Source organism: Globicephala melas, chromosome 5 (assembly GCF_963455315.2).
Source record: "Globicephala melas chromosome 5, mGloMel1.2, whole genome shotgun sequence".
Classification (NCBI taxonomy): Eukaryota; Metazoa; Chordata; class Mammalia; order Artiodactyla; family Delphinidae; genus Globicephala; species Globicephala melas.
The window spans coordinates 137,766,278-137,791,425 of NC_083318.1; the positions used below are offsets into that span (position 1 = coordinate 137,766,278).

Genomic DNA, 25,148 nt, shown 5'->3' on the forward strand with positions numbered 1-25,148 from the left:
AGATAGATATCGATAGATATAATAACTGCTTTTTAGGTCCATATCTCCTTCCAATTTCCACCATCTTTTTCTGTTTCCTTCACAAGAACGTTTGTTAAGACAGATTTTCTAAATTTTCCATTTCACATCACCCTCCTTGCTCTCTTGAAGTGATCTCATTCAGTCCATGGCTTTAAATCGCATCCATTCACTCAAACATGACTTCCTCAGCAGTGTCCTTCCTGCCCAGCCCACCCAAGTCACTCTCCTGCACGGGACCTTGTTCATCCCCTTCATAGTCTCTACCAGCATCTGAGTATCTTCTTCATGCATTCTTTGTCTACTTCATCTCTCCTCCCCAATAGAACAGTTACTCTAGGGAAGCAGAAAACTTATGTCACCACTGAATTCTCAGAGCCCAGGGCACAGCTGGAGGAAGGAAGGGAGGAAGCAAGGCCAGAGATCTTGATACTGATTCTATCTTTATGGGACTCACATTGCCTCCCAGTTCAGTGAAAAGATACATAAACAGATAATTGCAAAATATCATTAGAGTGTTATAAATCGGTCCAGTGGTGGATAGACGCCTGTGTTGTTTATTTTTAATATGAAAGATGGTACAATAAAGCAAATGAGAAAGTAATTTATGTGGTATGAATTATCCTCTCCTCACATGCAGAAATTGTTCTGAGTTTTTAATGCTAAAAATGGTAATGTGAAGTTATCACTTAATCTTCGCATGAAATAGTTTAGTTGAATCAGTTTCATTTTATCCCATGAATGAATCAAATTTGATGGGAAATTTGGTAAGAAGAAAGAAGAAAAAGAAAATGATTTGAGCCCGCAGAACTGTGATTGATGCTGTTAACTGTGATAAGATATTCACATTTACTGCTAAGTTTTCTTAAGCAACGTCACTGCAGGCCTATTCGTGAGTCCTTCTTGACAAATCTAGAATATCTCCTGGATGACTGCAGTTAAGTTTCCTGGAAATACCTCTACTAGATGGATCTAAATAAAACCCATCACTATTTTTTCCAAAATCTGCAACCTCTTCCTTCAAACTGTACATGCAAGATATTAGCAAAATATACTGTTACATATCCATTTAGGCAACTTATATTCTTGGATTGAAAATGTAATTTTCAATTACTGGGAACTTATCCTGAGAAAATATTCTCAAATACAGAGAATTTTCACACAAGCTATTCATTTCAGTATCATTTGTAATATGCAAAAATTAGAAGGAACCTAGATTTCTGAGAGTAAAGGAACGTTTAAAAACCATGCTTTCTGGGACTTCCCTGGCAGTCCAGTGGTTAAGACTTCTCCTTCCAGTGCAGGGGGTGTGGGTTCGATCCCTGGTTGAGGAGCTAATATCCCACATGATTCGCAGCCAAAAAACCAAACCATTAAACAAAAGCGATATTGTAACAAATTCAGTAAAGACTTTAAAAATGGTCCACATCAAAAAAAAATTCTTAAAAAAAAAATACACTATGCTTTCTGCCTTGTGGAAGTATTATGTAGCCGTTAAAAAGTTCTACTAATAACAATATGTAACAATACAAATAATGTTAGCTATAAAATAAGTGAAAAACAGTATTACAACTAAAGTTTTTTCAACAAAAAGTGAGAGTAATAAACAATGGTTATATCCCTTCAACAAAAAAAGGAAAGAAAAATAAACAAAATGGTTAGAATAACAGTGAGGAAACATACATGATATTTCTTTTCCAAGTATTCTACAATAACCATGTACCTTTTTTTAAAAAAACTGTATTATATCAAAAGTATTGTTTTAAGTCATATCTACTTAGGAAAAGACTTCTTGGAGAAATGGAGATATCACATCGGCTTTTTCCTGCCTCACTTATATGACTGTCTCTATTCTCCTAGAGGAAAAAAAACCAATTAGTTTGTTGTCTTATACAGCAATCCATCCACTGCTAAACAGAAACCTGTACTGCAGTTTGTTTTTGAGAGTAATGATCATAGTTAAAAGGCAGACTCTTCCTTCAGTTACCCTGCTCACATTACTATGAGAAATCTATAAAGCCATCTGCTAAATGTTTCAGAGGTCTATAAATGTTGGTGAACTACATTAAAAAATAAGATGAGGCTGAATGAACTAGAAGTATTTAAGTCCACGCAGTGTGTTATCATTATGACCCAGGGCACGAGCTCACTAAGAAGAAAAATCCTTCCAACCTTTTTCAAATGTTCAAATCTAATCAAGTCTCAAGCCTATTATCACTGTAAATTAAAAGTCACAATCATAGACACAATTCGGGGCTGAGAGAAAATCAACAGATTCTGTATCCGTACCTCCTTCTTGTTCATGTTCTGCATATGTGGCTCATTTATTTTTCTCAACAAATATATCACGTTTTTGATTGGACAGTTAAATATTTCAGTTTTATTCTACCATTCACTAAACTAGATGTAAATTCATTTGAAGGGAACGTGATGGTGATGTAAGATCTCCTTCTTCGAAAACAAATGCATCATCTCTGCCCTGATGTTCTGTGAAATCCCTCAGCTGAGCTGGAAATTTATATCTCACTGGGGACCATTATGTTCTGTGATGCTATATCACCATCACTCCTATCCACACTTGAAGAAGAAATCTGGGAAAACGTTTTTATGGTCCATTTTCCAAATGTGCTTTTTATTCCATTTCAAATGTATCTTTATTGAGACTTATTTTTCAAAAATAAAATAAGCATTTTAAACATGTTTGTTAGGTCCAATAGTGATCAGATATTATTCAATAATGCGTTACTATAATTACTGATACCTGAAAGGGTAGTCTTACAGCCAAAAAAAAAAAAAAAGAGGAGATGAAAAGGAGTTCTATATACATTTCAAATTTAATGAATATTCAAAGAGGATAAATGGGCTATAATATAAAATTTTATGGACCTTCATAATGATAGCACCTGTTCCGAAACATATGTTACCTGCACGGTGTGAAGATAGAAAAAGAAATGCCATTCAAAGAGGAAGTACTAGGCTTTAGCATTTATCAAAGCGTTACAAAATTTCCTATGAATGGCCACTTTCCAAACATTCGTTGACACTTGAAATTGAACTGAGTATAGTTTAGAAAGCATGGAATACAGCACCTTCTGATTTCTATCAGGGCTGCCTCAAGTCCTGATTTTGCCATTTACAGCTCTGTTGCCTTGAGCAAGTTAACTATAGCATCAGTATCCAAAGTTTCTTATCAATAAAATAAGGAGAACAATGTCTGCTCTACGTCGTAGTAGTGTTGGAAAGGAAGGTGAGGGAGAGAGGAAGAATTCAGGTTGACCTAGTTCACTACGAGCCAAACCTGAGTTGGATAGCTTCCTAGTAAGTCCTTTAAAAAAAAAGAAACAAAAACCTCTATGCAACAAATATTTTTATTCCAATTTTATAGGTGAAGACTGCAAGTTACAAGTTATGTTTTTCTCAGGGTCACAAAAATATGTGACAAAGGTGAAGGCATTTGAAGTAATGAGGGTGACTGACCTTCCTGGTTTGCCTGGGTCTGTCCCAGTTCTGGATCAGAAAGTCTGGAGTCCCAGGCACACTGGAACTGTTGGTCCCCTTATTTGGCAAATTCCACATCAAATGCATAAAGTTACAGGAAATGAGAAGCCGGATGAGTTGAAAAATATGCTAAAAATGCAAGTTATTAACCAGCATGTTTGTCTTCTTTTTTCCTTTTATTACGATCTAACTTGTTCAAAACTAGCTTATTTTTACAACATTTTGAAAACTGCCATCCTGATCTACAAGAGTCTCGGATCCAATAAGTTCAGAAGATGGTTCTCATGTTGGCATATTAAAGGCCCTGAGAAATACTGCAGTAACAATTCCAGTTTAACTTTGTTTGGTCAGCACTGCCCAAACTAATTACCATTTAAAATTTTTCCTTAACATCAATTACTTTCCATAAAACTAGCATTTGTGTAACATACTTTGGGCTGTAAGTTTTATAGACTGATAACTTTTCCATAACCATTTTTAAAATAGCATCAATTATTTAGTTAAAATTATTATCAATAGAATGATATCTCCCTAGAGAATCTTACACAATATAACAATTCTCAGTTTCTCCATTACAAAATTATCAACATAGTCAAAAATGATGAGCTCTAGGAAAAATAACTAAGCTTATAAGAAAATTTTAGAAAGTCTTTTTTTTAAAACTTCTTGGCAATGGCCTAGAATCAACTAAAGCCATAGAAAAGAAAAACATTATTATGAAATACATTATAAACTTAAAATTATTCACTTCTCTTCATTTCAAATTCAACTGAAGTCTAACCTCTGGAAAAGACATGTCTGTGATAAGGTCATCGTTAATTTCCTCTAAGCCTTTTGGACATGTGATCTTTGTAGCTTCACTGCATAAAACTGCAAAATCTTCAGTAAGACTAAACATCACTGGAGGAACAGGAACTCTCACTCATTGTCGGTGGAAACACAAAATGGTATATGGCTACTTTGGCAGACAGGTTGTTTCTTACAAAACTAAACAGACTCTTACCACAGGATCAGCAATCACACTCCTTGGCGTTTACCCAAAGGAGCTGAAAGCCTATGTCCACTCAAAAACCACCACACGGGTGCTCATAGCAGCTTCATTCCCAATTGCCAAAACTTGGAAGCAACCAGGATATTCTTCAATAAATGAGTGGATAATCTGGGGTACATGCAGACAATGCAATAAGATCATCGCTACAAAAGAGCAAGCTACCAAGCTTCGCAGACAACGAGGGACTTTAAACGCAGATGACTAAGTGAAAGGAGCCCACCAGAAAAGGCTACAGGCTATATAATTCCAACTATATGACCTTCTGGAAAAGGCAAAACTATGGAGACAGTAAAAACTACGGAGACAGTGGTTGCCAGGGGCTGGGGGGAGGGAAGGACGAATAGGTGAAGCCACCTTTAGAGCAGTGGAGATGCTCTGTCTGAAACTATACTAATGAAAGCATGTCACTGTCCATTTGTTCAAACCCGTAAAATGTATAACAACAAGAGTGAACAGTAAGGTAAACTGTAGACCTTGGGTAATTATGACGTGTCGATGAAGGCTCATCAAGTCTAACACATGAATCGCGCTGTGAGTGGAGTTGATATTGGAGGAGGCTGTGCGAGTGTAGGAGAAGAGGATACATGGGAAATGTCTGTACTTTCTGACTTTCTGCCCAGTTTTGCTGTGAACCTAAACCTGCTCCACAAAAATAAAGTCTTAATTAGAAAGCTAATAAAAACTCAACATCTGGGCTTCCCTGGTGGCGCAGTGGTTGAGAGTCCGCCTGCCGATGCAGGGGACGCGGGTTCGTGCCCCGGTCCGGGAAGATCCCACATGCCGCGGAGCGGCTGGGCCCGTGAGCCATGGCCGCTGAGCCTGCGCGTCCGGAGCCTGTGCTCCGCAGCGGGAGAGGCCGCAACGGTGAGGGACCCGCGTACCAAAAAACAAAAACAAAAACAAAACTCAACATCTTTAGTAAGCACACAAGCTGTATCACATTTTCAAGGGGGAAAAGACAGCTCCACTGGCAGGAAACCACCATTAACATCCTTTTTTATCATTCTCTATGAATAATAAAAATAATCTTTAATACACTGGGGTGAAAGACTCTTGAATGTAAAAAGAATATATTAAAAACAACATATCTTTGCTTAAATTAGCCAGATTGGCTATTGACCCTGGCTGAAAATCTTGCTTAAGGACCAAGACTTTTACATTCCGAAACTCTAGATTCACTTAGGGATTCAAATTTTCAGCTAAAACGAATCAGATTCATCAAGATAGAAAAGAGATACTCGAATCAACACAGTGCTTGGTTTTGATTCACCCGGAGAAGAGAAAAGGCTTTTCTTAGAGGCAGGTATTTTACTTGTTCGTTGCATGAGTTCCTCCCCCCGATGCTCCCCACTTCTTAGGCACCTTCTAACAGGTGAAAGTGGCTTATTCTTTGTAGTCTATGAACAACGAAACCAATATTTCCAGGGTAATTTAAGATTTGATTTCAGCGGAGGTGACCTGCTCAAAGTCACTACAATCTTTAAGAGACAGAGGAGCCTCTTGAGGGTCATAAATTTGGCAAAAATTAGAAATGTTAGCATACGCCTTTGCATGCCTAAATTTGCATGTCACATGATCATGGTATTAGAGATTTGGGAGAAATCTCAGAGATCGTGGACATTTATTCCCTTTGCAGACCAAAAAATGTGGACCCGAGATGAACCCAGATATCCTGCATTATTATTCAAGCAGTGGTAATGTATTTTTATTTTTCATGGTGTAAGATGTATTGCAATAGCTTAATAAATTATTTTTCAAGTAATTTTTATGAAATATGTAATGTTATCAATATCGAATTTTCAATTTATGGGTTTATTTCAGTCATAAACACACTTTTTTTTTTCTTTTGGTACGCGGGCCTCTCACTGCTGTGGCCTCTCCGGTCGCGGAGCACAGGCTCCGGACGCACAGGCTCAGCGGCCATGGCTCACGGGCCCAGCCGCTCCGCGGCACGTGGGATCTTCCCGGACTGGGGCACGAACCCGCGTCCCCTGCATCGGCAGGCGGACTCTCAACCGCTGCGCCACCAGGGAAGCCCATAAACACACTTTTTAAACCACAAAACATAACGGACTAAATTTGTCAAGCCTCTTTTTTGTTGCATGTCAAAATACTTTAATGTTCGTTGTAGGGGACTAGAGTGTGCCAGCAGTGGGTTTGGTCAGTTAAAACATTCGAGAAGCAGAATTAATTCTATGAAGCCACCAGGGCACTATTTAATGCACAGCACTAATTACCAAACTCAAAAAGATTATGCTATTTCCAGACAGGTCTAATAAGTCTCTTAGGATAGCAATTAAGAAAGTTCGGATTGCTGCTTTAAGTCTTTTCCCGAGTAAAATGGGATTCTTGCAGGAAAGCCATTATTTAAGTGGCACACAATGTCAGTCCTGTGTTAGGGGTGAATTCCTTGACACTGGCAGGCCCGGCAGACACAAGTCAAACTAGGTTCAAACTGGCCACTTGACAAGGTAGAATGGATGGTTACATCTTGCAGGTTGTTGAGACCCCGAGAACCCTGAAAATCCACCTCAAAATAGAAATGTGTATAAATTAGTTTGGCAAATCATAGTGGCAAATCATCTCTATCATCTGCCTCTTTGTCAACATCTTCTTGAGGAAGGTAAAATGCTCCCTTTAATTGTCCCATTTAAACCGAGGCGCCGCGATGGTTCAGGTCTGATTACTACAGAATTTTCTATTTCATCCCGTAAAATAACACGACTTTTCTGCCACGGCTGAGTAAAAGAACACAGCAGATGCTAAGGGCAGGAATTTAAACCCCATCCTATAGCAATGATAATTACTTATTTTCTTCTTTCTCTGTGACGATATTTTCAAAGGGTTGCCCTAGTTTTCGCTTTATTCCTCTTCATTTCAGCAAGTCTCTGTTCTGTGCCTTCTGTGCAAATCCTGGCATGAGACGAGAGACCAAGAAGACAGAAGGAAGGAAGGAGACTGCTTTTCTGAGTCTTGTCTTCCATCCACAAATACCTCTCAGCTGAATTTATATTAATACATTATAAAAGCATGGTTGTGATTTTTGCGATTATTATTTCTAAAGACGTGGAGAGAACTGGGCAACAAATCCATTTATTTCCCCCACCTCAGACCACAACCACCATTCAGACAACTGACAGCCGTTGTCTGCATTGTTCCTGCATCGCCCTAAAAGCTCTCCTGCCACCAAGTTCTCTTGTCGCCAAGGCAGCCCATTAACTTCCTGTTTCACAACCGTGGTGATGGCTGTCCTCTAGGGGGTCCCTGCTGCTCTCAGAATGAGAATAAACGTTCCTTAATAGGTCAACAAGGCCCTCAAGATCTGGAGCCTGCATATTCATAAGTATTATTTCTCAGAATTCCCCCCAAACACCTCTGTTCAGCCTCCAGCCTTACAGAAATATTTACATTTTCCTTGCACACCAGACTTTAATTTCTCATTTTCTCTATGGGAAGTTACCGTCCCTTCTTTCTCCTAATACCTACCTCTCCTTCAGGTTTTAAATTCCATATGATTTCCTCAAAGAAGGAAGCCTTTTCTTACGTGTAGAACTGGGGTTAGGGGCCTCTTAAGGGTGCTACCACAGAACTTTTGCTTTCCTCTATCTGTTCATTCAGAAAGCCTTTACTAAACAGCTGCTCTGTGCCAGGCCTTATTCCAGGAGCCTGGGAGCAAACAAAACCAGTGAACAAACAAACACCAACAAAAACTCCCTGCCCACATGGCACTTACTTTCAAGATGGAGAAAACAATGAACAAGGTAATGAATACATTCATTATAAATACAGTAGACTAGGAGCTATTAAAGGGAAACATATGGAAAAGCTGGAGCAGGGAAGGGGGATGGAACACACCCTAATGGGTGGGAGATTGCAAGTTTAAATAGAGAACCTGCTTCTGGGGTCGTTAAGGAGATGAAAACTGAACAAAGAGCTACAGAGGGGCAGGAGGCTTAGCCTTGCAGATGCTAAGGGCAGAAGAGTCCAGAAGAGGACAGAGCCAGTGCAAAGGCTCTGAAGAGAGAACGTGTCTCCCGTGCTTAAAAAACGGCAGAATGATACGTGCACCCCAATGTCTATAGCAGCTCTATTTACAACAGCGAAGACATGGAAACCACCTAAGTGCCCACCGACAGATGACTGGATAAAGAAGATGTGGCACATATATACAATGGAATATTACTCAGCCATAAAAAAGAATGAAATAATGCCATTTGCAGCAACATGGATGGACCTAGAGATTATCATACTAAGTGAAGTAAGTCAGACAGAGAAGGACAAATACCGTATCATATCACCTATATGTGGAATCTATAAAAAGGGTACAAATGAACTTATTTATAAAACAGAAATATATTCACAGATGTAGAAAACAACTTATGGTTACCAGGCAGTGACGGGGGGGACAAACTGGGAGATTGGGATTGATATATACACACTACTACATATAAAATAGATCACTAGTAAGAACCTGCTGTAGAGCACAGGGAACTCTACTCAGTACTCTGTAATGACCTATATGGGAAAAGAACCTAAAAAAGAGTGGATCTATGTATCTGTATAAATGAGTCACTTTTCTGTGCACCTGACACTAACACAACATTGTACATCAGCTATAGTCCAATAAAAATAATAAAAAAAAAAGAACTGGCAGAAAGGCCACTGTAGCTGAAGCAGAGGGAGTGAGGGGAGAGCCCAAGAGAGGAAGGTGGAGCACGTAGGGCTTCGTGGTCAGTGGGGTGAGTCTGGCTTGCACTGCTGTGGTATGGATGGCCACAGGGCTGGGGGGCCGGAGAGCAGCAGGGACACAATGTAATTTACATTTTAAAAGGACCACAAGCATGGGAGAGAGAGGGGTCAGTCAGGAGGCAGGGAACCCCGTCTAGGAGATCGTTGCAGTAACCCAGCAGCAGGGCCATGGGGGCTGGATTTAGGGTGGGTGCAGAAGAGGCGTAGTGTTTCCTGACAGACTGGACGTGGGCCACCGGGTAAGAGAGGGCTCCGGGACACTTGCAAGTCCTTGGCTGAAGGAACAGCTGAAAAGACGGGGTTGCCATCAACTGACAGGGAAGGGTTGTTGTAGGAATAGTGTTTCAGGGGATGAAGAGGGAGCAGAGGTGGAAATCAGAAGTTGAGAATGCGTTGATATTAACGCGTCCGTAAGACAACTTCCACCAAAGTTAATACAAGGTGATTGCTGGTTTCTAGCCTGAAGACGATCGACCCCTTGAAGACTGGAACTTTGTCTTTTCTCTGACACCTAGAACAGTGACCGCTTGCAGAGTAAAAACTCAGTAAAATGTATAATGAATTGATGAATGAATAAGTGAATACTGCCCCAAATTAGCACATTAGTGAAAGAGAGTCAGATTTTAAGTCTCTAGAGTTATTTTTGGCACAGGATATAAGAATGAAGAAATTTAACATTTGCAATTTATATTCGGTGGTTATTAAAATATGTTAAATATTGAAACACATAAGGTTTACTTGTATTTATTGAATAAGATTGATTTTAATTAGGAAGCTGTGGAAGGTGTATTAACTTTCAAGGAAGACTAGAAGTTTTAAATAATTATTAATTTAATAGTCCCACAACTTGATATAAATGATATAATTTCCAATGCCTACCCACGGAGAGGATTTGATGTTATGAATTATATTTTTACAGGCTCTCATGCCTATAGCATAAGTTTACGATTTAAATTATCTAGCAACATACCTGCTACAGTCCGTGACCCAAAACACAATGTAAAAAGAGACAACCGCATTCGAGATATTTTCCCTTGGACAGATGATATATGCTTGTTTGTATCAGGAAATGGTACATTGTTCCCTATCTAGTTTTTCTTCCTTTCTTCTGCCCGTGAAACAATCATGACAGAAACAACCATGAAAGTCCTGTCTTGGGATTACTCTTTACACCTGTCGACACCTCACTCCTCCCGATTTCCCTGGACCTGTTACGCTGTGGCATGGCTCACGGGCAAAGCCCTGCTCAGGCGTCCTACCTCAGGAAAGCCTTCCTACCGTACTGTCCTAATCATGTGTAGGAGCTGCCACCGTTTACATGTATCACTCGCTATTATATTTGCTTACGGGCATGTTTGTATCCTCCATAAGGCTTTGGATTATCAAAGGCAAGAGTCATTCTTTAAAAGTATATTGAGTTCCCGGCTGTCTAGTACATAAGCAATATGCCTCCGTGTTAGGATGAACTCCCACCCAAAGGCACATCCTCCACACAGATTTTCAGTACTTTCTATCAAGCTTCAAAGACCATAGAAGATATATCTCCTACCGGCACCTCTGTTTCCAAAGCTGTGCTAAGTGAGTCTTTGTAAATGTTGTTGGATTTTGGGGCCGAGGGTCAAAAAGTGATTGACAGCCTACTTTTTCGGGGGTGGAGGGTGAAGCAGAAAAGAACAGCTTTATTGCTTTGCTGTTCGTGCAGGCTCGTGCCCTGAAAAACTGTGTGTCCCAACCCGGAAGGATTTGGTGAGGAGTTCTACGGCAATGGTTCTAGGGCGGGGTTGCTGATAAGGACCAGGGTGTGTGCAGGGCCTGCGCTCCTTTAATCTGGCCTCCAGGACCTTCCCTGAGTTCCAACCGGTAGGTTCAAACAGCCGCTAATCAGGGAAGGGAGGGGATGCGGAGACAAGGGAGGGGCAGTCAGGAAACAACAGTGTAGCCTTGGGGCAGGGTCCTTGTACTACCTCAAGGGATACACAGAACATGGAAGAGGCTGTGTTTTGTTTTGTTTTGTTTTTAACATCTTTATTGGAGTATAATTGCCTTACAATGGTGGGTTAGTTTCTGCTGTATAACAAAGTGAATCAGCTATACGTATACATATATCCCCATATCCCCTCCCGCTTGCGTCTCCCTCCCTATCCCACTCCTCTAGGTGGTCACAAAGCACTGAACTGATCTCCCTGTGCTATGCGGCATACCATATGCTAACACACATGTATGGAATAATAAAAAAAAAAGTTCTGAAGAACCTGGGGGCAAGAAGGGAATAACGACACAGACCTACTCGCGAGGCTGTGTCTTTAACCTTTTAAGCCTATGCTCTTTGCGGCGCCCCACAAGGAAGGGCCACCACGATCTTTCTGAAACTTGTCAGAAAAAACCAAAAGGGAGCCGCTCTGGAGGGAAATGTTACAGCCAGAAGGGAGCAAAGAAAGGTCACCAGCAGAGTGAACTCTGCTGCTAGGTCTTAGCAAAAACGTTAGCAGAATGCATTGCTCTCTTATCCCCTAAATCGCTTGCGCTTTGAGGCATAGCACGTGAACTTTAATAACCATATGCCTTCCGTGAGAAAAGAATCATCTCCTTTCGCTTTCATCCTTCTCACAGCCAGCAGCAGTGGGAGGCTCCACGATGACTAGCAGAGTGTTCAAAGGAATGTCAGTCCCATCTGAGGGTGAACGCCACATGCACGCTCCATCAGAGGACTTCACTGGCCGCACATCTGGACGCAGGGAAGCCTGCAATCCCAGCGGATGTGGGCCTCAGTCAGACCCCTGCTGAACACAGGAGGAGACAGACACTGATGGGGTCCCCTCCCTTCTAAGCAGCCCTGTTAAATGGTGGCAGGCCCACGGCCCTCAAGCCCTTTATACATGTATCTGTGCTGAATCTCAGTCAAGGTCACCAAACGAGAAGTCACCTACTTTAGAGAAAAACTTAGCTCCGGGCTAAGCTTTAGCATCCTATGGGATGCTTTCCTAAATTTGACGTTGAATTAATAGGATCCATTTACACACCCCAAAGGAGAAAACTTAAAAGTTTCTAATTCTTATCTAGCACCAGTCTCACAACCAGACGCAAATTTAAAGCCAAACAATTTGTGCAGAAAACAACAACATCAACAAAACTTCTCCAGGATGTATGAACATAACTATGAGAGCAACTGAAATGACACTGTCCCTGACTGGTTCTTGCGCAACCTGCACTATAATACACAGATAACACAGATAAACAGATCACTATACATTTGACAATATTCTGCAGCTTTTATTTTTCATAAACCTAGTCTCAAAAAGTGAACATGATCTCATCTCACTCACTCTTCCTCCCTCTGGTTTTACTCTTATCTCTGCTCTCAATCAGGTGACAAACAGAAGAAAAAGAAACCCCTTCCTATCAACAGCAGAAATATGTCATATTTGGGGGTAAATATATGCATGTATGTATAGACACAATAAAGTACACTGAATAAACCAGTGAAGACCTCAAGGTGTCCAGACACACAGAGAATAGAAGATGAGTCTGGGTAGCGCTTATTACAGAGCAGTGCATGGCATTTAGCGTTCAAAGTTTCTTTGATTACATAAATCATTATATTTATTTTGTTAATTATGAAAACAAATTGAGACTTTTATCTTCTTCCTAAGGTGTCCCAGAGAACAGGCTACTCACCCACAGTTAGATAGAGAGAGAGATGAGGGTGGATAGGGAGGGGGAGGGGAGGGGAGGGGAGGGGGAGGGGATGGGAGGGGGAGGTGAAGATGGTGGAGGCGGAGGTGGAAATGGAGATGGAGGTGGAGGTGGGGATAGACATGGTGATGGAGGTAGAAGTAGATCCTGATAGATACGTACCTTAATTGTAGTCGTGTGTGCTCCAGGGTATTCTTTTTCTTCCAGTGTTGACCATCTCTCTATAAACTTAGATACCATGGAGTCATCATAGTCTACGATCTGAAATCCAGAGACGTTTGCACCTCCAAACTGAATTTTTAATAGGTCTCCATCGGTAAATCCCTGGACAGAGAACATATTTATGTCATGCTTTCTATTAAGAACCAAATAGAACTTAACGTTAAGCAAATAGCTCTATACATTGTGGTTTTACAAATTTCAAAGAACTCATGAGGGAGATAAAAAGCCTATAGTAAATGTTTCATGTATTTTAACAGCCAGTATTCTTCCCCAGCGCCTAGCCTCATCCAGGTCACAGCGGGTCCTTAATCAATGATTGTTTATTGGTCATACTTACATAAAAGTTCTCTGTATTATTGAGAAATCTTCCAAGGATAAGAACTGGGTTTTATTTACTGTATTTACACAAAGCACCACCACATACAAACATTAAGCTACTTCTCCAAGAGCTACAACATTGCGTGACGGTTATTCCTATTTAAACTGTTCACTCTCTCAGGTGACATCAAAACCTTGTAAATGAGAAGGGAAGGTACCAAATGCTTTGTCATTATTGGAGAACAATTAAGCATTTTCACTTTAAGCATGAAACTTAGTTTCTATAAAATGTATTAAATTTTAAAAAGCCACTTCTGCATTGTTAGAATGAATTCAGTCATTACTAAAACTATCATATAGTGTTTCCACTGATTTCAAATCTTGGGCTGCCATAAAGTATAGCTCAATTTGGGAGTACATTCTCTGAAAGATGAAATCACAATTTTAAAAAGTCACAATTATAAATATTTTCATCTTATACACTTATTCCTTATTATCACACAGAAGAATTGGAAATATTTTGACCTAAATATGAGAGCCTTTTCTTTGTTGTTGATATTAAAAATATAGTTTAATATTATTTGTGTGGAGAAGGATAATTACGCTGTTATTGGCTCATATTTTTGCTTTTTCTTTTTATCAAATAATGCAAATAGAGGAAAATGTATATAACAAAATTCATAGATTTTCTGTTCTGACCCACGCATGCCTCAGTTAAGCTGCTTCAAAACAATTTCAGTAATTTTTGTTTTTCGTGTATTTACCTCTGTAATTCTGCATGACACATTTTTGTTCTTCTTTCCTAACTTACCCATGTTAGATTTTCTTCTTCAGTTTATACTTGTGCCAGATGAGTATGTAAGTCTCATAAGCAAACCATCTATCTCCTCAGCCATTTTAATGTTCACTGTTTTCACAGTTAAAATTCTGTTTTTCAGAGCAAAGCCAAATAACGTGTTTGGATTGCACTTTCCTTCTTGAATAGTATTTTATTCTAATGTTAATGATTGCTTCATTGTTTTCACTACTAGAGCTTTCTCTATACCTATTCTTATTTTTTCTCCAGTTGCTCCATGTAAAAATTTTCATGTTTATATGGGTAAAAGTTTTTTCAATTAAAATATTGAAACATATCAAGTCATCTCTCTTTTCCCCTGCCTCCTGGAGCCTTCCACCTTAACGCTGCAATCTGAATGGTTCCTCTTTCGTCTGCTCTGCAATTGTTCTCCTGAAATGCCCCTTCCCCTCTTTTCTGAGTAGCTTCTCTGTATCCTCCATCACTTTTCTCTCCTGTTTTACCCCTCTCTTCAGCTAGAGTCCTCAGTAGTCTCCTGAGACACGTGGAGGTACCTTTTTTGAGACACTGAATGTCTGTAAATACCTTTGTTTTCTCTGACACTTGACTGGTATTTTGGCTGGGTATAGCATTTGAAGTTGAAACCCTGATAATCTGAAGGCATTGTTCTACTGACTTACTGTTTCTACTGAAAAATACAACGGCATTATTTCTAATTATTTTTTGTCTGTGACCTGCGTCATACTCCTTCCGGCTTCCCACCTATCATAAACTTTAAGATCTTCTATTTATCTCTGAAAGTTCATGGTGATATTTTACGAAAGAAGCCTTTTGTCTTTCATTATTGTGTGTACTCAACAGGCAGATTTATGTCATTTAGTACCGGAAATTTTTCTGAGTGTTTCTCTGATAATTTCCTGCCCCTGTTTTCACTATGTCTGTTTAGAAGGTTTATTAATAAGACATTGCAACCCCTAGATTAAACATCTGAGTCCCTCAGTTTTCTCCACATACACCGTTTTCTATTGTATTGTCATTTTGCCACATAATCTGGAAGATTTTCTCAACTTTACCTTCAAACTCATGTAATTTTACTAGTTATTCTACGAAAAATAAGTTAACTTCCCAGAGCTCTTTCTTGTTCCTTGAATTTTTTTTATAGCAGCCTTTTCTCCTCTTTATGGATAACATATTTTATCTTATTTCTCTGAAGATATTCTTACAATTTGAAGCATTTTTCTCCTGATTCCTGCCTGCCTTGTTTCCGTGTACTTGCTTATTTGTATTGCATCCCTCATGGCAAAGACTCTTTTCTCAAAAGTCTGGTAATGCTTGGCTGTCTAAGAGGAAGATGCCAAAACATTTCTTGGAATTTCTGTGTGCACAGGCTGGGCTGGTTGATGAGTGAACCTCACTGTAAGGCAGTCAGGTGGGCGGATTGCAGGGCTTTTCGTCTGATTCTGAAGGGCCGAAGAAACGAGAATTGGATCCCTTCTGACCGCTTCCTCATCCTTTATCCCCTTTAATGACGTATCAGGAACTGAACTATAGCCTGTGTTTGGGGAGCCTAATCTAGCATTCAGCAATTTCTGAAGAAATAAGTCACTAACAGTATCTGAGGATTTTTCTATCTTTTACAACCACCTCCTTTAACACCCATTAGCCACTGGACATGGAAAAAGGGACATTCCCAACCAAGACTTTGGAAGATGAAAGCCCTTCAACTTTGGATGGCATTCTCCAATTTTAAATGGCACTGAAATTTTCAAGTGCCCTAGAGATTCTCAGAAACTGCAGCACTCTACAGATTCTTTGAATTTACTGATTCACTAGAAATTCCATATGGCGAGGATACCAAGTATTCAGAGAAGGAAAAACACAACTTGAATTCAGATAAAATGTTATGTAGATTTCTCCCTATAGCAGCATGACAGCAGCAAGAACTTGCTTTTATTTTTGAACCTTTTTACATTGGTCAACACATGTTTCCTTTTTCACAGCATCTAATATCAACTCTCAAATTGATGACCTCCTTCTGCCATTATTCCTCAATGTCCCAATATAACCTTCTCCATCTGGACATTTTTAAAGATCACAGCTTTCGGTGTGGCTCTGTGCTGTTCATCAATGGCACAGGTCACACAGGGACTGACTGGCCAGGCTGTTCCCTGCACAGAATGTGGTTCTGGAACGCCTGATTACAGAGCTTCACTTATTTTAACTCTCACTGTTCTGGTCGGGACTCATTTAGGATCTATAAGCCATATTATAAGGGTAAGTTCTAAAAAATTATTATAGTGATGAGCCATTTCATTGCCAAACAGAAATTTTATCTTGAACAACCAACTTCTCTCAATATATGTAGGTTTGAGATTGAATATTCTTTATCACTGGTGCCACTTTCTAGTGAAAACAATATTTATCACTTGTAAGGTTGTGGGGTTTTTAAATCTCTCCATGACTACTGGAAATAATGTCTTGTGACATAACAATCTAATATTCCACAAGCGACATCATAAATCCTCATCTGTATAAATAGGAAATTTTCACAGTCCTATAATGCTACTGAGAATACGCTCATTCTCTGCTTTTGTCACTCTTTTAATCACCTTTTTTTCTGAGGCTGGGGAGACGGAGCCCTCAGTTGCGCAGAATCATACTTGTTTAAAGAACGTAGACCTTTGCAGCAGGGGAGCCTCAAGCTCACATTAATGCCGATCTAAAAACTATTTTGAAAAAATAAATTTCTAGTGGTCGTTCTAAATTGCCTTTGATCATACTTAAGAAGGGAGATACAATTAATCACGGGAATGTTTCAGTATAATCTTAATTTGAGGGAATCTCAATGAAAAAGTGATCAGCTATTCAATTTTCATTGTGTTGCTTATACAGTAAGTAGCAGATCAGACATAAATAATACACAATATATAAATATTCTGGATATTTCCAGGCTTTATTTTGCACCAAGACATATTCTCACAAATATGCATTTCAAATATTATAGATACTAAGAACTTTAAAGAAATGGGTAAAGTTTATAATTACAGTGACAGTGAGAAACAAGGGGAAATGTGGACACTTAAATTTTATATCTTTTTGAAAATTTTCCCTTAGTTAAAATGTACCTTTAACACAAAGTATAAGCTTGTCAAATATTGTTCTATAATTTCTCACATCATTTATAACAATAGGAAATTGATTAGAAAATATGAAATGGAAAGTAAATCTGAAGTGTAACAAATTCAGAAAAATATTGTCACTTCTACTTGATTGATATAATCAAAATATGTTTTTTAAGATACCACTGATAAATGCTGGCCATAAAATTTTTTTGAATTAACAGGCATTTCTATTAAAATAATAAATATCATTAATTCACCTACCAGATTTGCAATGATGTAATGGTACCCTTTAACGTGTTTTCCAATGGTAATAACCTAACAAAGATAAAGAAACAAATGTAAGTAATATAAATGTAAAATTACTTCTGTTATGACCTGATTCAGAAAATAAATTTTATCTACTGTGTTTCTTGATAGTCTACAATGAGTCATATGTGATAAAATATAATTATCAAATTCAGATAATATTTCTCTCAGAAAAAAGTAACCATACATTTTAGTGCTTTATAAATATTATCTTTCAAGAAGTCAATAACTAAACAAAAGTGATTACCTTGGTTTCGTTAATAGTGAAAATAAGGTTTCAATATTTTAAGAAATGTGAAATCAAAAACGTGTTGAATCCCTAATAAGTCATAATTTTATTCTTACAAAAGCTATTTTTTTTTCTTTTCAGTGAAACATAGACAGCTGAACCCAGCATCTGAGATTTTATATTCACAATCTACATTCAAAGATAAACACAGAGTTTATAGCAGTACATGGGTTTTAAAAGAATATTAATAAGCATATAACAGAATTGTTATATAGATCTATAAAATAAAATTCCAATCTTAAGAATCTTGAAATACTTATAGTCTAGTTCAAATGAACATTGTTATTTCTCGTTTAAGGCAGCAAAATGTCAGAGAAGCTAATTTCTCTCCACAAATCTAAGTCAAAAATCATGGCACAAGTAGTCATTTGGCAATGCTCCCAACAGTTTTGGACATTATTGTATCACCTGGACTCTCACTGATCTCTATCACTTATAAAGGGAAGTAGGTAAAATGGCCACGCTGCAGCCCTGGTACTGAGATACTCAAATGTAATTTCTATTTTTAAGAAAATAGTCACACTAACGGAAAGCATTAACTGTTATTAAAAATGGAAAAGGTTAGATCCCCTCCCTTACTGTTTTGGCGGCTTCCCATTGCTTTTATTAGCGCAATGTACGAAATCCTTCACATACTGTGAAGTTCAGGCCCACCTTCTCACTCTCTATACTAGAGCCACGTGGCCCTCTTTTTGTTTCTTTGTGCAAAAAGAGCTTCTTTCCGTCACCTCAGGGCTTTCATAGATCCTGTTTCCTCTGCTTGCAAAGTTCCCTCCACACCATACCCTTTGTCTCTTAAGGCACAGTGAATCTCAGCCCAGTGTTACCTCCTAGAAGACTTCCCTCCTTCATCCCAGGCAAAGTCAGATGCTCCAAAGCAACACATTCAGTCAAAGAGCAAGGGGAGGGCCAGATCCTAGAGGGATTCCACCATATGTTACTTTGATAGTCTAGCATGGTCACAAATTTGGAAGGCAGTTAGGCTTATCTTATTTTTTAACTTATTTTTTTGTAACACAACTAAATTGCCTTTTCCAAGAAAATGAATACTCTGTGTTGAAGGGAGAATTTTGAAGAAAGATGTCCTCCTGAATGAAAAATATATTAATTAGCATCAGCTGAACTGAGACGGTCATGCCCCTCATATTTCCTACTGGCATCTGTTGATTGTGCTTATTGGTCATTCTACTTTCATAATCGTGCATGTTTTCCTTCTGGGAATTCAGAAAAAGCACAGTATTAATGGTGCTACCAGAAGTAGAAGTAGTTGAGTTTAGTGTTCATTGAGAAAAAGGAGAAATATGAAGAATGGTCTAGCCTTACTTCTCTCTAAGAATTAGTATCAGCCATACCATCATATCTTTGTTTTATGGAGCCGTTAGTACTGCATTAACAGTAGTAAATTTATGTTAATTTCTAAGTGTTTTGACGTCTGAGTCCTTTCTCCACCTAATTACAACTAGAAATAAGTGTCTCTAAAGTTTTATTGAATGATAAAATACTCATAGACTAACAGCGTTTAATTATATTTCTAACTTTAAGCAATGATGAATATAAAGTTTCATCTCATCTCCATTCTCTTGACAGAGTGAGTAAGTCAATAGTGTTTCCTTTTCTTGAAATGTACCTCAACCCCACTTTCTGCCTGGTAAACTCTATTCCTTGAAGGCCTACCATGATCTCCCAATTGAAATTATTTTTTCTGCAATTTTTTTTCTCATAACATCCTGTTCTGTTCATTCATAGTATTACCATTACTATAACTGCATATTAATGTAACTAGGAAACATCATGGCTATTCACCTTGATGGGCAGGTCTGTTCTGTTTAACACTGCATCTTGGATCTCCTGCAGTGCCTGTCTGGTAAACATTAGACACTCAGGGAAATTCACTGAACAAACAACTGGAGGAATCCAAGCCAGCCAGCCAAGTGGTACCCATGTGTGACCCATTCATACATCTTCCCACCCCTGTTAAGACAGGTACTTCCTCCTGCATGCTCTTAGACCACATTGCATTACAACTTGTAATACTGCAGTGTTTATTGTGTGTGCACATTCTCCTTCCCCTTTAAACAATGAATTCAGAAGGTAAAGTCAAGACCCTTACCTTTCTTGGCATCCCTCATTCCAGATACATACAATGTCCTCAGTAAATCCACACACTCACATAATACATTCAAATAAAATATATGTGCAAAATACTGTGTACATTTTGAATGGATGTCCATATGGACATTTATTTAATCACAATCATATATTTGCTACAAAAAATTTCATTCCATGAAATAATACCGTTTGCAGCAACATGGATGGACCTAGAGATTATCATACAAAGTGAAGCAAGTCAGACAGAGAAAGACAAATATCGTATAATATCACTTATATGTGGAATCTAAAATATGACACAAATGAACGTATCTATGAAACAGAAACAGACTCATAGACATAGAGAACAGACTTATGGTTACCAAGCGGGAGAAGGGGTTAGGGGAGGGAAGGATTGAGAGTTTGCGGTTAGCAGATGCAAACTATTGTATAAAGAATGGATAAACAACAAGGTCCTACTGTATACCATAGGGAACTATATTCAATATCCTGTGATAAATCATAATGGAAAAGAATATAAAAAAGAATGTATATATGTGTATCTGCATATATATATATATGTATATATATATATATATATCTGAGTCACTTTGCAGTACAGTAGAAATTAACACAACATTGTAAATCAACTATGCTTCAATAAAATAAATTTTTAAAAAATTCCATTCCACTCATGCAGCTTAATATCATCAAAACAAGCAACCCAATCAAAAAATGGGCAGAAGACCTAAATAGACATTTCTCCAAAGAAGACATACAGATGGCCACGAGGCACGTGAAAAGATGTTCACCATTGTTAATTATCAGAGAAATTCAAATCAAAACTACAATGAGGTATCACCTCATGCCAGTGAGAATGGCCATTATCAAAAAATTTACAAATAATAAATGCTGGAGAGGGTGTGGAGAAAAGGGAACCCTCCTGCACTGTTGGTGGGAATGTAAATTGATACAGCCACTATGGAGAACAGTATGGAAATTCCTTAAAAAACTAAAAATAGAACTACCATATGACCCAGCAATCCCACTACTGGGCATATATGCTGAGAAAACCATAATTCAAAAAGAGTCATGTACCACAATGTTCACTGCGGCCCTATTTACAATAGCCAGGACATGGAAGCAACCTAAGCGTCCCTCGACAGATGAATGGATAAAGAAAATGTGGCACATATATACAATGGAATATTCCTCAGCCATGAAAAGAAAAGAAACTGAATTATTTGTAGTGAGGTGGATGGACCTAGAGTCTGTCATACAGAGTGAGGTAAGTCAGAAAGAGAAAAACAAATACCATATGCTAACACATATATATGGAATCTAAAAAAAAAAAAAAAATGGTACTGATGAACCTAGTTGCAGGGCAGAAATAAAGAGGTAGACCTAGAGAATGGACTTGATGACACGGGGTGGGAGGGCAAAGCTGGGGCAAAATGAGAGTAGCATCGACATATACAACCGAATGTAAAATATTTAGCTAGTGGGAAGCAGCTGCATAGCACAGGGAGATCAGCTCAGTGCTTTGTGACCACCTAGAGGGGTGGGATAGGGAGGGTGGGAGGGTGATGCAAGAGGGAGGGGATATGGGGACATGTGTATGCATACGGCTGATTCGCTTTGTTGTACGACAGAAACTAACACAGTATTGTGAAGCAATTATACTCCAATAAAGATCTATTAAAAAAGTAAAATGGATAACCAACAAAGACCTACTGTATAGTACAGGGAACTCTGCTCAGTGTTATGTAACCACCTAAATGGGAAAGTTATTTGAAAAATAATAGATACATGTATATACATAACTGAATCACTTTGCTGTACACCTGAAACTATCACAACATTTTTAATCGACTATACTCCTATATAAAATAAAAACTTTAAAAAAAGATTAAAAAAAATTCCATTCCATATAGTCCCAGTTTCTTTTGTAGTTTCTCTCTTCTAGTTTTGGAAATAATTATTTTCATATAGGCTTTCAGCAACTTGTATTATGATGAGTCATGAATACCTAAATTTTTAAAACAAAGACTAACAACTATTATCAAAATTCGGTTTTAATGAGAACCTCCTCTGAAATTCAAATGAGTTGTTGGGCTCCCATTTGAACAGAGGCCTTCGGGTTAAAGACAATCCCAGCTTCCTCTCCGGAGACAAGAATCAAGACTCTTCTACTGAAATGTTGACCTCTCTGATATAAAACATTTAGTTTGTTGTCATAACAAGCTAGTTTTATTCAGTTATTCAATATTTCATGAGAGATCCATTTTGTATATCTTAGGCCCTGTATTATTCTATAACAATTAAGGGTTCATCAAGGTTTATGTTTGCAAAATGCTTTGTTTTACAGATTAGTGAATCTAATTTTCTCCTCAAAGCCTAACAAGGGCCAAGATATGCATACTTAATTGTGTATTTTTCCTCCAATCCTATATTATTCCAAGGAATAATTTTATATACATACATTTGTGTATGTAAGTGACATACATAAACATATAACATATATATAATTATTCCAAGGAAAATATTATAAATGTACATTTTCAGCTGGAAAAGAAGCAGAAACCAGTGGAGGAGGCCTTAGGCAGTAAATCCTGATGCTTTTTAGCACCAGCTCTGGTCACCCGCCCTACCTGCATAACATAGTGGATTTTATTTCTATCGTGTGGAAATCACTTCATGGCCGTCCCATCCTGAAAGATCTTAAAAGGAAGCAAGGTGATGTGGTGAGCACAGATATCTCTGGTATCATATTATTCTTTAAAATAATGCACATTAATACATCTAGTTTACTTTTCAAGCAGCAAGGACTGCAAATATCACTCCTACATATTTTTTTCATAGATTAATAGTTTCACAGTGACACAAAATCTACCTACTCAGGAGGAAAAAAATTACTTCTTGGAAAAATAAATACATGCTTTTTCTGAAGACCGAAATCCACTCAGACAACAATCCAGGTTTAGCACACCACACTGTATCCTAATGTTTGAAGTACTCCACGTCTTGCCGAAGAATCCATGAATTACTCACTTTTCCCTTAGGACCCAGACTTATTTTCACTTCATGCCTGCCCGTTTCTTTCTCTCTTAACAGCTCAAAAGAACTGAATTTTAAATTTCCACTTCAAAATTTAGGACAACACGATAGACCACACGATCAGGACCTGTATATTGCATACAGGTAATGGTTCGTGTGACGTGCCAGCACTACTGGGGACGCCCTGCTCTTGCTGAGTGAAGCCAGGGAGAAGGTCACCGCTGATCCTTGCAGGGTCCTCCACGGGCCCTGGGGAAACAACCTGCTGCTCAAGCAGCGCCCCGAAACGCTCCCTGCAAACGCCGAGGCTGCACGCACGCGCTCGATTGGGCGCCCTAGGAAACAGGCAGGAGCCCACCTGGTCCACGATGTCGTTGACTTTGTCCCGCTCACAGTCCAGGATGACCCGCCGCTCCTTCTTTAGCTCCAGATCCTGGAAGAGCGAGCGGTAGGTCTCATCTTTCTTGTCATTGTTGATGTTCCCCACGTTGATAGCAGTCACTTGCCACTTCTTTTCGGCAGCGGAATCCAGCACCGCCTGCAGGGTGGACAAGCCTAGGAAAGCAGAGAGACAGGGGGGCTGATGGCAAAAGGCTCGACTAACGGAGAAGCGCGGTGCGAAACTGACACGCATCTGGAAGGCTGCTACTTTTCTGCAACGAAGGGATGCTGACGCCTCTGAAGAGCGACAGCTACGATCCTTCGCAACACCCGCTCGTTGCCACTTCGCATCCAGAGCTCTTTCCTCTACCTGGGAAAACTGTACCCCCTTCATTCGGGCTTCTCAGCTGTTTTCTTTTGGACATTACCAAAGTGTGGTGTTTTAATACCTCTGGGGTTTGGGGGGTTTTGTTTGTTTGGCCACACCGTGCAGCTTGAGGGATGTTGGTTCCCCAACCAGGAATTGACCCCGTGCCCTCCGCAGTGAGAACGCCCAGTCCTAACAACTGGACCGCCAGGAAATTCCCTACCTCTGGTTTTAATGAAATCAAAGGACATCCATTCTTTCTTGTATAGAATAGAAAAAAAATATTTCTTTATATATGACACGCTATCATTTCACATTATTATCCTGAAGACGGTGAGTCTATTTTCAGTGAGATGAATCTAGGTGGGTCTATGCGAGTCTGAAAACCAGTCATCTCTGAAGCTGCTCGATTTCCTCCTATCGTTTTCTGGTCGGCAGTTGTTGTTATTTTTTTTTTTTTCCCTCAGCCTCTGTTATATCATTTTTGTTACTGGGACTAATCCTGTAGAAATTAAATGTTCACCTATTAACCACATGGTAGCAGTTAGTTTTCTAGTACACATTGGTTACACTTACTTAACTTCCCAAATGTGAGACCACTTTACTTGTCATTAGTAACTTTGTTTATAGCATCATACGACTTAGGTCATATCGAAAACTGTATTTTTGTTTAATTGGTCACACACTGCCTCATATGTAGGATTGGGAGGGAAAACAACTTGGGAACATCTTTCCTAAAGTTAATGCTGCAGTTTAGCACTTGGAAAACTAGTATATAGACTTGTCTTCCATGTCACTTCAACTCTTCACAGCCAACCCAAATTCATCATTTCTATGAATAGCTTAATGAACAACAAAAATCAACGCTCCAAAAAGAATTCAGGACTCATCACATCATCTTCTTTATTGCAGAAAGACAAGAATATTGGACCCTTTTTACCCATAAAATCTGGGGTTTCCCTAATGTGAACACATGACTCTAGAAGCTTAATTCATGTTCTAAACTTTATTGAAATCTATTTACGAGAGCAAAAAATATGCGTATTCTAAATGTTGTTGAAAATTACCTGAGCCTGGAAAATATCATTAAAATTCTCATTGATTCCATATTGCCAAGGGTATATAAGATGAGCCTAGAGCACCTTGTGGCCCCCCCAAAGCAGGAAGCTCTCCAAAACTATCAGCCTCGTGTC

The 25,148-nt window shown here is 38.9% G+C and overlaps 1 protein-coding gene across 5 annotated transcripts in view; it reads right to left on the reverse strand.

The window, feature by feature from the left end:
* The window catches only part of GRIA2 (glutamate ionotropic receptor AMPA type subunit 2), a 160,898-nt gene that overhangs the window by 43,711 nt on the left and 92,039 nt on the right, over window positions 1–25,148 (reverse strand). For all 5 annotated transcript variants that reach the window (XR_009564149.1, XM_030865757.2, XM_030865759.3 and 2 more), the window contains exons 4-6: window positions 23,566–23,762; window positions 17,729–17,782; window positions 13,172–13,333 (exon numbers count right to left, since the gene is read on the reverse strand). Coding sequence is in view for 4 of the 5 variants with exons in the window: in XM_030865757.2 (XP_030721617.1) it covers window positions 13,172–13,333; window positions 17,729–17,782; window positions 23,566–23,762 (413 nt within the window). In the remaining variant the exon portion in view is untranslated. The remainder of the gene's footprint in view (window positions 1–13,171; window positions 13,334–17,728; window positions 17,783–23,565; window positions 23,763–25,148) is intronic.